General features: G+C 48.0%; 1 protein-coding gene across 8 annotated transcripts in view; it reads left to right on the top strand.

The window, feature by feature from the left end:
* Positions 1-2,819: 2,819 nt before the first annotated feature.
* The window catches only part of HVCN1 (hydrogen voltage gated channel 1), a 29,436-nt gene continuing 19,548 nt past the window's right edge, over positions 2,820-12,707 (top strand). The window contains exons 1-3 of one of the 8 annotated variants that reach the window (XM_067700875.1): positions 2,820-2,951; positions 4,133-4,214; positions 8,462-8,501. In XM_067700875.1, coding sequence (XP_067556976.1) covers positions 8,481-8,501 — 21 coding nt within the window. In that variant the 5' untranslated portion in view covers positions 2,820-2,951; positions 4,133-4,214; positions 8,462-8,480. The other 7 variants (XM_067700869.1, XM_067700868.1, XM_067700874.1 and 4 more) reach the window with 7 other exon arrangements.

A 12,707-nucleotide genomic window follows, 5' to 3' on the forward strand; every position in this document is an offset into this window, starting at 1 on the left:
AGCCATGGCCGCTGGGCCTGCGCGTCTGGAGCCTGTGCTCCACAACGGGAGAGGCCACAACAGTGAGAGGCCCACGTACCGCAAAAAAAAAAAAAAAAAAAAAGCAGGAGTTTCTAATCTCTTTTGTAACATGGGTCCTCCTCTCAAATGCATAAAAGAAAATGCATCATTTTACAAAGGACCCCAGTTATCTTGAAATGCAGTTATTTTTCTAATTGTGATAAAGTAATATATGAAATTCTTTGTTAACACATTAAACTATAAGAACTAGTTTAATAACTACTGTAATTTTGAGTGAGTGTAAGTTATATTTTGAGATATCTATAAATACTATATTGTAACGTGGAAACATCTGTGATTTTGACTGACTACAAAATCATGGGTGCTGCTAATACAACTGTGGTTTGTTACCTACATTCATAACTGAAGGAAGTACTAAATTTAAGTTAGAGGTTAATGCAAATTAAGATGTAATTTTTTTCCCATCCAAGTTTATGGACCTCTTGGATTCTTTCTGTGGACTGCAGGTGACTCTGCTGTAAGGACTGTTCACCTCACCTCCTCAACTACTTAAATAGGAGCTCTCTGAGAACAGAGGTGCTCCTTCATCTCATATTAAGTATCTAGAAAAGGCCTGCCATACAGTTGGTATCCAGTGCCAGTCTGTTGAGTCCCTTGGATTTTCTAGGTAGACAATCACATTGATTGCAAATATTAGCTTTTCTCTTTTCAATCTTTGTACCTCATGTTTCTTGTCCTATTGCATTAGCTGGGATCTTCAGTACAATGCTGAAGAGAAACAGTGATGGTGGGCACCCTTACTGTATTATGCTCAGTACTCATTTGTTAATTTATGCTGTTGCATAATTACATAATGGCATGTAAAGCACCTGCTGTGCCAGACTCTCTGCTAAAGATGTTAACACAACTGAGATGTTTTCCTGTCCACTGAGAAGACTAAGTAGTACAGGGATTCCAGTGAAGACAGCAGTATTGAGAACATTACCAAATTCTCCAGACTTGCTGACCAGCTCCCTCAGGATCCTGATTCCTAAAAATGTATGGAAATAGGTCCCTGCTGGTGGCCCCAGCCTCCAGGGCATAGGTAAGGTTGGCAGCTGCAGGCTTTCCCAGGAACACTGCAGTGTAGGTCAACGATGAAGTGCATGGGAAGAATAATGAGTGGTGCCTCCAGCAGGGGTCAGCCAGAAGGTCAGGCCAGGGGCAGTGTTTGAGCCTTTCCTTGGTAGGGCCTGTTGAGATCACCGGCTGTCTGTACTAAGCTTAAAACTACAGGCAGGACTAGTTGTTAAAACCAACAGAAAGGGCTTCCCTGGTGGCACAGTGGTTGAGAGTCCGCCTGCCGATACAGGGGACACGGGTTCGTGCCCCGGTCTGGGAAGATCCCACGTGCCAGGGAGTGGCTGGGCCCGTGAGCCATGGCCGCTGAGCCTGCGCGTCCGGAGCCTGTGCTCCGCAACGGGAGAGGCCACAACAGTGAGAGGCCCGCGCACTGCAAAAAAAAAAAAAAAAAAAAAAAAAAAACCGACAGAAAGAGGATTGCAGTGGGAGTTAGGTGAAGGAATACTTGAACCTGTTCCCTCACTCTCTTCCCTTCCCCAGCCCTCAGGGAGTGAACGCAGGGGAGGGCTGGGAAGAAGAGTCCACACTCCTCTACTCTGTCTGGCTGGCCCTGGGGGCGGGAAGGGAGTTTCTAATAAAATATAAAGTGGAAGTTTAGAATGGACCAGACTACACCTTAGGGACCAGAATGGGACTGTTGTAATAACAAAATGTGACTGGGGAGTCAGATCAGACATGTTTTAAGAAAGCCCCCTACCCAGCAGGAGGCAGGAGGCAGGACTGGGAGGAGCAGACTCAATAGAAGCTAATGGAGACAGTATCTCTGTGATAGTCAGAATGCTGGGCCCCCGGAGATATTCAAGTCTGAATCCTCAGAACCTATGAATATGCTACCTTACATGGCAAAAGGACATTGTACATGTGATTAGGTCAAGGATCTTGAGATGGGGAGATTATCCTGGATTGTTCAGGTGGGCCCAATATAATCACAAGGGTCCTTTTAAAAGAGGGAGGGAGGGGCTTCCCTTGTGGTGCAGTGGTTAAGAATCCACCTGCCAATGCAGGGGACATGGGTTCAAGCCCTGGTCCAGGAAGTTCCCACATACTGCAGAGCAACTAAGCCCGTGCGCCACAACTACTGAGCCTGCACTCTAGAGTCCACGAGCTACAGCTGCTGAGCCCGTGTGCCACACTACTGAAGGCCACGCACCTAGAGCCCGTGATCCACAACAAGAGAAGCCACCGCAATGAGAGGCCCGCACACCGCAATGAAGAGTGACCGCCGCTCACCACAACTAGAGACAGCCCACGCACAGCAACAAAGACCCAATGCAACCACATGTAAATAATAAATAAATTTTTTAAAAAATCATATAAAAGAGGGAGGGAAAAGGGTCAGATCTAGAGAAGGAGACTTAACGATGAAAGCAGAGGTCAGAATGATTAGCCAGGAGCCAAGGGATGCAAACAACCTCTCGAAGCTGGAAAAGGCAAGGAATGGATTCCCCCCTCGGGTCTCCAGAAGGGACACAGCCAAGCCAACACCTTGATGCCCTTTGAGACCCCCCCCCCGGACTTCTGACCTCCAGTGCTTTGTTGTTTTAAGTGTTATTTTTGTGCTGTGTTAGGCGACTAGGTTTGTGGTAACTTGGTACAGCAGCCACAGATAACTAGTATGGCTCCCCCTCCGCCCCGCCCCCGCCCCCGCCCCCGCCCCCGCCCCCGCCCGCCAGCCTAACCAAAAGAAACCGGGAGGTGTGTAGAAGGTGGATGGCTTCTGCCCTTGGAAGTTTGGGACAAGTGGTATTTTGGGGAAGACGGAAGCTAACGGAAGAACTGAGACCAGAGCGAACAGTAACAGAAATAAGGTATGGACAGAGCGCTGGAGAAGCCTGGGTGAGGGAGGGCCTGCAGGGGAGGGACGGTAAAGCTGGGGAAGGGGAGCCCTAGTCGGCCTGAGCAAGGGTGTGCTCTGCCTCGAGGCTGGAAGGCTCCTCCCTCGTGCCAATACCAGCCCAGCTGCAGGGCACCTCCTCTTCACCTCCAGCCTCACCTCCCCCCCCAACGCAGGGGCGTCCTGACAGCTTCGAGGTTGGCCACCCCCTTAGGGCATTCTGCCCACCCTCCAACCCCTGCCTGCAGATACTGTGCAGGGGACACTCAGGCCCCCCTTAAGTAACCAGGAGTTGGCAGGGGGTAGGGGGGCCGAACAGGAGCCAGCCCTGCTTCCCTGAGTGTGTGTGGTGGGGAGGCGGGTGGACCCGCTGCCAATACATCCCGTTGGAGGAAGGAAGTGGTTCCCTCCTCCCACCCCTTCCCTTAGGGTCGCCTGGGCTAGGATTCTCATGATTCGTGATTGGCTCCCACGGGCGGGACCTTTGTCCATCTGCTGGATTGCAGGAGGCCCAGGTCAGGCTCGGGCCTGCGGAGCGAGGGGGCCGGGTTGGGGGAAGCCAGAGAACAACCGGGAGACCGACAGATAGGCAAGAACGAAGGCAACAGGACAGACGCGGGCCAGAGCCGGAGACCAGCAGCTGACTGAGTTTAGAGGGCGGGGGCGGGAGGAAGGGGCGGGCGCGGGGGCGGGCGCGGGGGCGGGGGGGGCGGGGGGGGCGGGCGGGACGGCTGGGCAGGCGCCGAGCTCGCAGTTGCTGCGGTGGCCGCCGGCGGGCCGGGCTCAGGGTAAGTGCTCCAGGGCCGGCGCGGGGCGCGCTGCCCTTCTCCGAGCTCTCCCAGCCCGAGTCTGCCAGGGACCCCCGCGGGATCCCAGGAGGCCCCGGTTTGCCGTGGGTTCTAGCGTTTCCCAGCTTGGGGGAACGCGGGCAGGCAGTGATAACTCAGGGATCCCTGCCTGGCCCACGGATTCTAGAATCCAGTGGAGAGGAGGACAGGAGACAGCACGCGCATCTCCCCTTGAAAACGGAAGTGTTGAAGAACTACCCTTTTGTATGGAGTGCTTACATGGGCCAGGTGCCTTCACTTCATCACGTGCCTCGTAGCAGCAGCAGCAACAGGTGAGGTAGGTACCATCCTTGTCTCCCTCTTCCAGGTGAAGACACCAAGACTCAAAGAGGCCAAGCCACTCGCCAGGGGTCACACAGCCAAAAGAGGCAGAGCCAGAACTCACCCAGGTCGGTGTGAACCCCTAAGTCCTCTTACTCATCATGCCTGCCCCGCCCTGTCCTGCACCCCTAGGGAGACGGCAGGGAGAAACCAGTGCTGGGAATAGGGGAGGAGGCCGAGATGAGCCAGCCTGCTCATCCCTGCAGGAAGAACCTCCACAGCAACAAATCCTTCGCCTGGGTAGGGGATGCCAAGGAGTAAGAACAGTGGGTTGGGGCCAGGTTAAACTCCAGGACAGAGAGGAGAGGGCGGTGCAGCCCCTGTCCAGGAACTCCCGGGCCTGTACCAGCACTCCCGCTGGGCACAGGGGGGCTCTTGCAGGCTTAGCCATGGGACTTCAGTTCTCCGTGCCTCAATTTCCTTGTCTGTTTCCTTTGCTTATCCGTAACCTCGGGGTTAAGCATGCTTCGTGCCTCAGAGGATTGCCGAGAAGATTAAATGAGATGGTTGATGTGAAGGCCTAGCCTAGTGCGTGACTCAAGCCGTGCCCCCTCCACCATCCCCACTCATCTGAAAGCACTTCTCTGTCCTTCACCCTCAAGTCAGAGCTATCTGAGATCTGCAATATTTCCTACAGCCCCGCCAGCAGCTGGGAGTTTCTTGAGTAAGACCAAGGCTGGGGGCTGCAACTCCTCCCTCTCTGACTCCGAGGGAAAGGCTGGTAGGGGCGGGTTTTGAAAATCTTTGGGGTGAGGCTTGCACAATTCCAGGACTGCCCTGTAGCCCCCAAGCCCTCCCCCACCACCAGTTTTGCAAGAAGGAGGAAGCCTAGCATATTCTTGCTCCAAAACCTGCTCCTCTCTTTGTCCCCGACATCTAGGCCAGCAGCAAGTGCTACTTCTCAGCATATTCTGAATCTGGTCACTCCTCTGCATCCCCACCGTGACCCCCAGATCCTCAGCACTGTCTACTGAACTCTCTGCACAGTCAGGCCCTGATTGATTCCTGACTCTTCTCATGCCCCCATCCTCACTCCACTGCCTGCTCACTGCAGCCATACTGGCCTCCTCCTTCTTTCTTGGACATACTAAATTCTCTGCTCTCTCAGGGTCTGTGCACATGCCCTTCCTTCTCCCAGGAATTCTCTTCCTTGCCATCTTCTTGTGATGCACCTCCTTGCAATTCAGAGACGACCATAAAAGTCATCTACTCAGAAGCCTTACCTCACCACCCCAAGCCGCAGGAGCCACTCTTGCCTGCCCTTTATTGCATTACTGTTTTTCTTTCCGGAGCTTAGCCCTGAGTGATGTTACCTTGCTTATGTGTTTCCTGGCTAAAATGTCAGCCTACCAGGGCCCAGACCTTTTTCTTGTCTCTTCACTTTGGATTCGCCAGAACCCAGTGCCATGCCCTTGCACAGAGTAAAAGTTCTGATAACTGATAAAAGTTCTGCAAGCAGTGTGTGCAACCATCAGAGTTCTACTTCTCATTGCTTAATAGCCTTCTTTCTACATTTCTACATAAACCTCAGAATTGTCATTCCTCCCACTACCTTCCTCAGCTTTTCCCTACAGTGGGGCTTATAGGCTGTTTCCAGGTTCTAACCCTAATATCCAACTTTGCTTTAAACACTGTGGTACAAATTGCACCTTTTTTTTTTTTTTTTTTTTTTTTTGCTTTCAAATGATTTTTGAGTTACAGTTTCCAAACTGATGTGTTCAAGTCAAGGGTATGATCATCCTGAAGGCATATACCACTTATTACCAGGTGACTGTTTAGAAAAATTATCCCCAGCAACGTGTGCAAGTTTTCCTACAGCCCCGCAAGCATTGGGTTTTTTCATTTTTTGTTTTGTCTAGTTTAATGGGGAGGTTAGGGCAGGTTTAAATTTTCCATTGCTTAAATTAGTGAATCTGGGTGTTTTTCTATGCATGCACTAGTTCCGTTTCCTGTCCTATGGAGGAAGGAAATCTCCAGGGCACCTTAATTTTTCCCTTCACCTTCACTTTTGGTGGTGGTTCCACTTGAGCCCACCTCGTGAGAGCAGGGTGAGGGCCCCCAGGGGCTGGAACAGGAACACAGCCAGGTGAACTCTGCTGGGTGCAGAAGCTGCTCTACCAGTCAACCAGCAAGAAACTGAGTCCCTTGTGCCCTAAGCATGGTACCGTGGGGGGAAAAAGAACTCTTTTTTTCTTTAGGTCTTCGTGATTTTTTTTCAAAATGGTAGTATTTTTTTAATTACAAAAATAACACATGATACATAAGGTCATTCACTGGAACTTTGGGAAGCTAACGTTGGTCACTAATGGGAACTACACACACCCCCTCAGGGAATCCTGTGTGGTCATCCAAAGAGTGCACTTGCTCTAGAGCACACGGCGTAGAACGGTCTCTGGGACACTGTGTTAGTCTCCTGTGGCTGCTGTAACAAATGACCACACATCTGATGGCTTAAAACAACATAAATTTATTATCTAACAGTTCTAGGGGTCACACGCCCCAAATCAGTCTTGGTACGCCAAGTTCAAGGTGTTGGCAGGGCTATATTGCTTCTGGAGGCTCTAGGGGAGAATCTGTTTCCTTGCCTTCACCAGCTCCTAGAGGCTTCCCTTATTTTTTGGATCATGACCCCATCCCTCCATCTTCAAGACAGCATAACATCTTCAGATCTCACTCTGACTCCAATCCCTGCTTCTGTAGTCATGTCTCCTGTTCTTCTGATTCTCTTGCTGTACTTGTAAAGACCCTTCTGATTACACTGGGCCCACCTGGATAATCCCCGCATCTTGGAGTCCTTAATTTCATCACACCTGGGAAGTCCCTTTTGCCGTGTACATTGACCTATTCACAGGTTCTGGGGATTAGGACTGATGGGGCTATCTTTCAGCCTCCCACACCCTAAAGGGAAATAAGCAAGGTTCAGAGCAGTGTGAGGGCTCACATTTGTTTAAGGGGAAAAAAAAGAATAAGTATGGCTGTGCTTGGAAAGACATAGAATACCTCCAAAGGCTGTGTGGGAAACTGGTAGGAGAGGCTTTCTGGGAAGAACAGGAGTAGAAAGAAGACTTATTTGTCGTAGTATCTTTTTGTATTTAAATTTTTTACTACATATGTCACCTATGTTAAAAATAAGTTTTAAGAAGTAACACATAATCATTGTAAAAGTTCAGACCTTCCAGAAGCCAAGAGAAATAAAATACCCACCCCATCCTCAAATCACTCCCATTTTCTTCAGCAATAACCACTGTAAAGAGTCTGGCTGTATCCTTACAGAATTTTAAAAAAATGCATATATCATTTTTTCACATAGATGGGATCATACTGTACACACTATGCTATAATGTGATGGGGGGGCACCTGTTATATTACATCTTTCCTCATCCACATATGGAAATGTAACAGCACTGGAGTCTCCCACTCCCAGATGTACTGTAACTGACTCAACCAGACCCTCCCTTGTTGGTGGACATTTAGATTCTTTGCTGCTTTCCAGAGCAATCTCAACACTAACATATGTCTGTCTGGTTCTTAATTGGAGTGAAATTCACATAACATAAAATTAAATTTTTTTAAATTAACTTTTAAAGTGAGCAATTCATTGTCATATAATACATTCCCGATGTGGTGCAACTACCACCTCTATCTAGTTCCAGAACACTTTCGTCACCTCAAAAGGCGACTCTGTCCCCATTAGGCAGTCACTCCTCATTCCCCTCTCCCCGTAGCTCCTGGCCACCACCAGTCTGCTTTCTGTCTGTACAGATTTGCATATTCTGGATATTATACATCAGTGGAACCAAGTACTATGTGACATTTTGTGTCTGGCTTCTTTCACTTAGCATAATGTTGTAGAGGTTCATTCATGTTGTAGCATGTATCAGCACTTCATATCTCTTTTATTATTTATTGAGGTATAATTGACCTACAATAGTTTCAGGTGTACAACATAGTGATTCGATATTTGTATATATTGCAAAAGTACTTCATTTCTTTTTATGGCTGGATAACATTCCATTGTATGGATATAACATCTTTTATTTATCCATTCATATGTTAATGGACATGGATTGTTTCCATCTTTGGCTATGAATATTCGTGTACATGTATTTGTTTGAGTGCCTGTTTTCAGTTCTTTTGGGTATATACTCAGGATGTACATCCTTCTCCACATGCTTTGAGCTTTATTATTTACTATTTTCGGACACTGTTAACCTAAGCAAGTTAAAAATAATTTGTAAGAAAGTGTTGGAAAACACATACTACGGCGAATGATAGTAGGATGATAGATCTAGACAAATGTTTTCTTATTTTCCAGATCTGGAGACGACAGGAAAATGGCCACCTGGGATGAAAAGGTAAATTAATTCTGGAAGACTAGCAGCGTTAAGGGACCTCCCAGCTTGAGAAGATAATTCTGTTTGGTGTTTCTAACAAGATAGAGGAAAAACACATGTTCAGGGTGCTTCCACCATACCAAAGTGTTAAAAGTCACCGAGGTGAAAGCTATAGAAGGAACCTCAAGATAGCCTGATAATCGGAAACATTCAAAACCCAGCTCTGCATTTTAATAGCCCTGTATCATTTGGTCATGCCCTTCACCTCCCCGAGCCTCAGTTTCCTTATCTGGAAAATGGGGAAAAGTTAATTAACCACCCCCGTTCCTGAAGGCTCACAGGGAGGAGTTGAGGAGACAATGGTCTCAGAATGCTAGGCCAATACTGAGCCCATAAGTGCTTCTCCCAACTGCTTATTTTACAGGTAGAGACACTTGGGCACAGAGAAGTAAAGCTACTTGCTCAAGATCACACAGGTAGGAAGTGGCAGAAATGAGATTTCAACCTAGCCTGACTCCAAAGCGAATGCTCTGCCTCCTGTGCTGTGTGGCCAACCTGAGTAGGTCTAATAAATTCTGTCCTTGATATCTGGGGTGCAGGCTTGTTGGATCTGGGGAGACATTAGTTGTGAAGGGTGGGGCAAGGTGAAGAGGAAGTGTTGGCTTCCATTTCAGCTGTTCACTTGGAGCTTCTGGGGGCCTGGCCAGGTAGAGTTGTCAGGGCAGTGCCAGAAGCTCAGGGTAGCAGCAGAGTGATGGGGCAGAGTTGGAGAAGCAAGTGTGAGGGTCAGAGGACCATGGGATGTTGATGATGATGATGATGATGATGATGATGATGATGATGATGATGATGATGGTGGTGGTGGTGGTGGGGATCTTGCATTTCATCAAACTGATGGCCCCTTTAACTGTAAGAGTATTTCTGATTTAAAGCTGTTTACAATGTGGGAGGAGGAAGTGACCAATGGCATTTACAACATGCCACCAATTCTGATTTCAGAAATGTGGGAAAATGTTCAACTTTGCATTAATGAAATATGGTGGCATTTCCAGCAGAGGGATGACAATCGCCCTCTGTAGAGTTGTGTCAATTCCTGATAAGATATGGGAAGCTTAGTGCCTGCCACCCAATAACAGGAGCTCCGTGAGTTCCAGTTATCATTAATACTCACAGAAAGGCAAATGGAACAGTTTCCTTCATTTATAGCTCCCTACTAGGCAAACCAAAAAAACAAGCGGAAACGCACGCTCGATGGTGGTTATGCTGTGGTGTAACCGGCTCACTCCTGCATCTCACAAGTGGATCAACCCACACGACTGCTGGAAAATAACTTGACAGGGTGTATCAAGAGTCATGAAAATAGTCATAATCAAACCTGGTCATCTTACTTGCGGGAAAGGAAACAACCCATAAAAAGGAAAAAGTATAATTTACAGCACAATTTAGAAACACAAATTTATGTGTTTCTTAGCATGTAAGATGCCATTGATTGTAGATGCACCATTATATTATGTGCTACGAAGAAGAAAAAGTGCCGCCATTTACTGTGATCTAATGTAACACAACACTGACACTGGTCAATTGTAAGACAGACTTCAGAAATGTTAATATGTGAGAAAATGTGGTCTTAGAATTGGTGATAGAGGTGCTAAAAATGAACAGAAAATGCAATAATGAGCACTGACTTCTTGGAAAATTTCTTGGCCATTAAAAAGGCATAAGTCTGATGCATATAGGTAGTGGGGAGAAAATAAGATACAAAGTTGTCTGCAGTCTTCGATTATAATTGTAAAAGACATAGATTAGAGTGAGATGGGTGGATAAGTAGATGATAAATTTGGTGTGTTGGGGTTATTATTTCTTTTTGCTCATGTTTTGACAATAGTAATACTGAAAGAAATAGATCTGGAGTAAAGATCTGCTCATTGGGGTGAATGACAGCAGGTAAAGCTGGGGATTCCGGGTACGTCAGGGGGTCTGGCTGCAGGGACAAGTCGCAAGGGTGGGGGTGAGGACACAAAAACATCAGGGCAAGCAGAGTGTTGGAATGCAGAGCCAAGGACACACCTCGGGGGACTCCTGGGGGCCGGGAGCCTGTCTGTCATCGAACAGAGGCCAAAAGAAGGGGTGGCCCCAGCGGCATTGCTGGGGAGCTGGGGAAATTGGACCAGGGCCACGTGTAGCAAATAAGCCTCTTACTGATTCAAAGAACAAGTTCCTTTTAATAATTTACCTTGTGAAGTCAATTATGTTTTTAAAAAACTATTTTAATAGGATTGCTTTTAGGAGATTTTTAATTGTCCAGCTCTGATTTTGGAGAGGAAAACAGCTCTGTCATGGAAGAAACTGGTGGGGTTTTTAGCCATGGCTCAGACCTGATTTGCTGTAGCCAGCTCTGCCCAGAGGGGCCCTCAGCAGGAGAGCTGCCCAGAGGGGCCCCCAGCAGGGCCCTCCCTGCCCCTTCCCACCTCTCTGAGCCTCCGTTTTCCTCTTTTGTAAAATGAGAACAGTGAGGATTAAACAAGATAGTGACTGGAAAGCATTTAGCAGGGTGCCGGGCTATAACAAACGCTTGAAACACAGGAGCTATTGACGCCATCATGAGGATAAAGTGAAACGGTTTTCAGCCCATCAGCTGACCTAGTCCTCAGCTCAGATGATTGCATGTCACCAGCCACATCTGGAGAACCTGGTTGCCAGGTGTGCTTAGAAATCCTTGTGGCCCTTTGGCACACTTCTCACAAGGTGTTTGGAGGCACCAGGTTCATTTACGATGCTGGTTCTTGACCTTGGCTGTACATTGGAGATCCCAACACCCAGGCCACCCCCAGACCAACTGAATCACAATCTTGGGGCCTGTGACCCAGGCACTGGGTTTTTTTTTTAAAGCATCCAGGTGGTTCCAGTGTGCAGCCAGAGCTGAGAGCCATTGGTTAAACTGCAGCTGCACTGGCCTCCTTCCAAGGACCGAGCCACAGTGGGGCAGGAAAGAGGGGAGCCCTGAATTCTTGTTTATCCCATCTTTTCCATGGCTGAAGCATCACTAAGATGTTGGGGGATGGGGTGGCCCAGATGACTCAGTTGTACTGGTGATAGGTCCTAATTTCTAGCTGGGTAACTATATTATTCTTTCTATGCTTTCATTTCTTTCTATGCTTTTGTTAACACAAATAGCAGCCTGACTTATGCTTCCCAGTTAACATGGCTGATTCACAGACTTTGGGCAAGACTGCCACCTCTCTGACAATCATCCTCTCCCTCCCCCAGGGAAATAGAGTACATCCCACCATACCCGTGTTTTTCAAACTCAACCCATTAGTGATTCCTGAAATCCATTAATGGGCTGCCATCAGCCTTTTAAGAAATAGAATAAAGTGGAAAACATAAGTCTCTCACATGTTAACTTTAGTGTTGGTTATAGAACGTATATATGTCAATGTGTACTAAGTGGCAGGATATAAAATGTGTTTCTTACTGAGTAACACTGGGCTGAACTCCCCGCCCAGCATTGGCCTTCACCAGCTGTGAGCTGGGTCCAGGGCAGCATTCAGAGAGGTCGTGCAGGAGGGAGAGGGCTCTGGGCCAGGCAGCCTGGGTCAGAGTCTGAGCTCTGCTTCTCACTGGCTGTGTGAGCTGGGGCAAGTTGCTTGGCCTCTCTGTTTTCAATTTCCTCACCTGTAAATGAAGAGGATTCAGTCCCCACCTTGTCGAGTTGTTGCTGTATGTTACAAAGGGCTTTTGCACAGAGCTCAGAAAATGGCAGTTGCTCTGGGGATAGTTACAATCGCTACAGTTTCCGCTACCTTAAATATTATTTCCCACATCGTCTCCACCCAGCCTCCTGATCAACTTGCCAGGTCAACAGACTCTTCCATCAAGTCAGGAGGGATTCTGACCCTACAGGAAATGGAGAGAAAAGTTGGAGAATACGTCTCTGGGGCACCTGGGCCACCAGTCAGGCTTCTCAGTCTACCAGCAGCACCACCCCCCCGCCCAAACTAGTCAGCCGTCACGGTGGTTATTTTCGTGAAACCTCAAACTTCCTCCCCACCCTAGAGAAGGAAAAGCTGCTATGCTTATTTAAAGACTTCCCTGATTTTAAAAATAGGCATTCCTCAGAACATAAATCCCTGGGGACAGGGTAGGGGGAGGTGGCGGTAGAGTACGTGAGCCTCTGGGGTACATGAGTCCCCCAAGAGGAGATATTTGCTCGAGGGATTCATTCCA

Source organism: Pseudorca crassidens, chromosome 12 (assembly GCF_039906515.1).
Source record: "Pseudorca crassidens isolate mPseCra1 chromosome 12, mPseCra1.hap1, whole genome shotgun sequence".
Lineage (NCBI taxonomy): Eukaryota > Metazoa > Chordata > Mammalia > Artiodactyla > Delphinidae > Pseudorca > Pseudorca crassidens.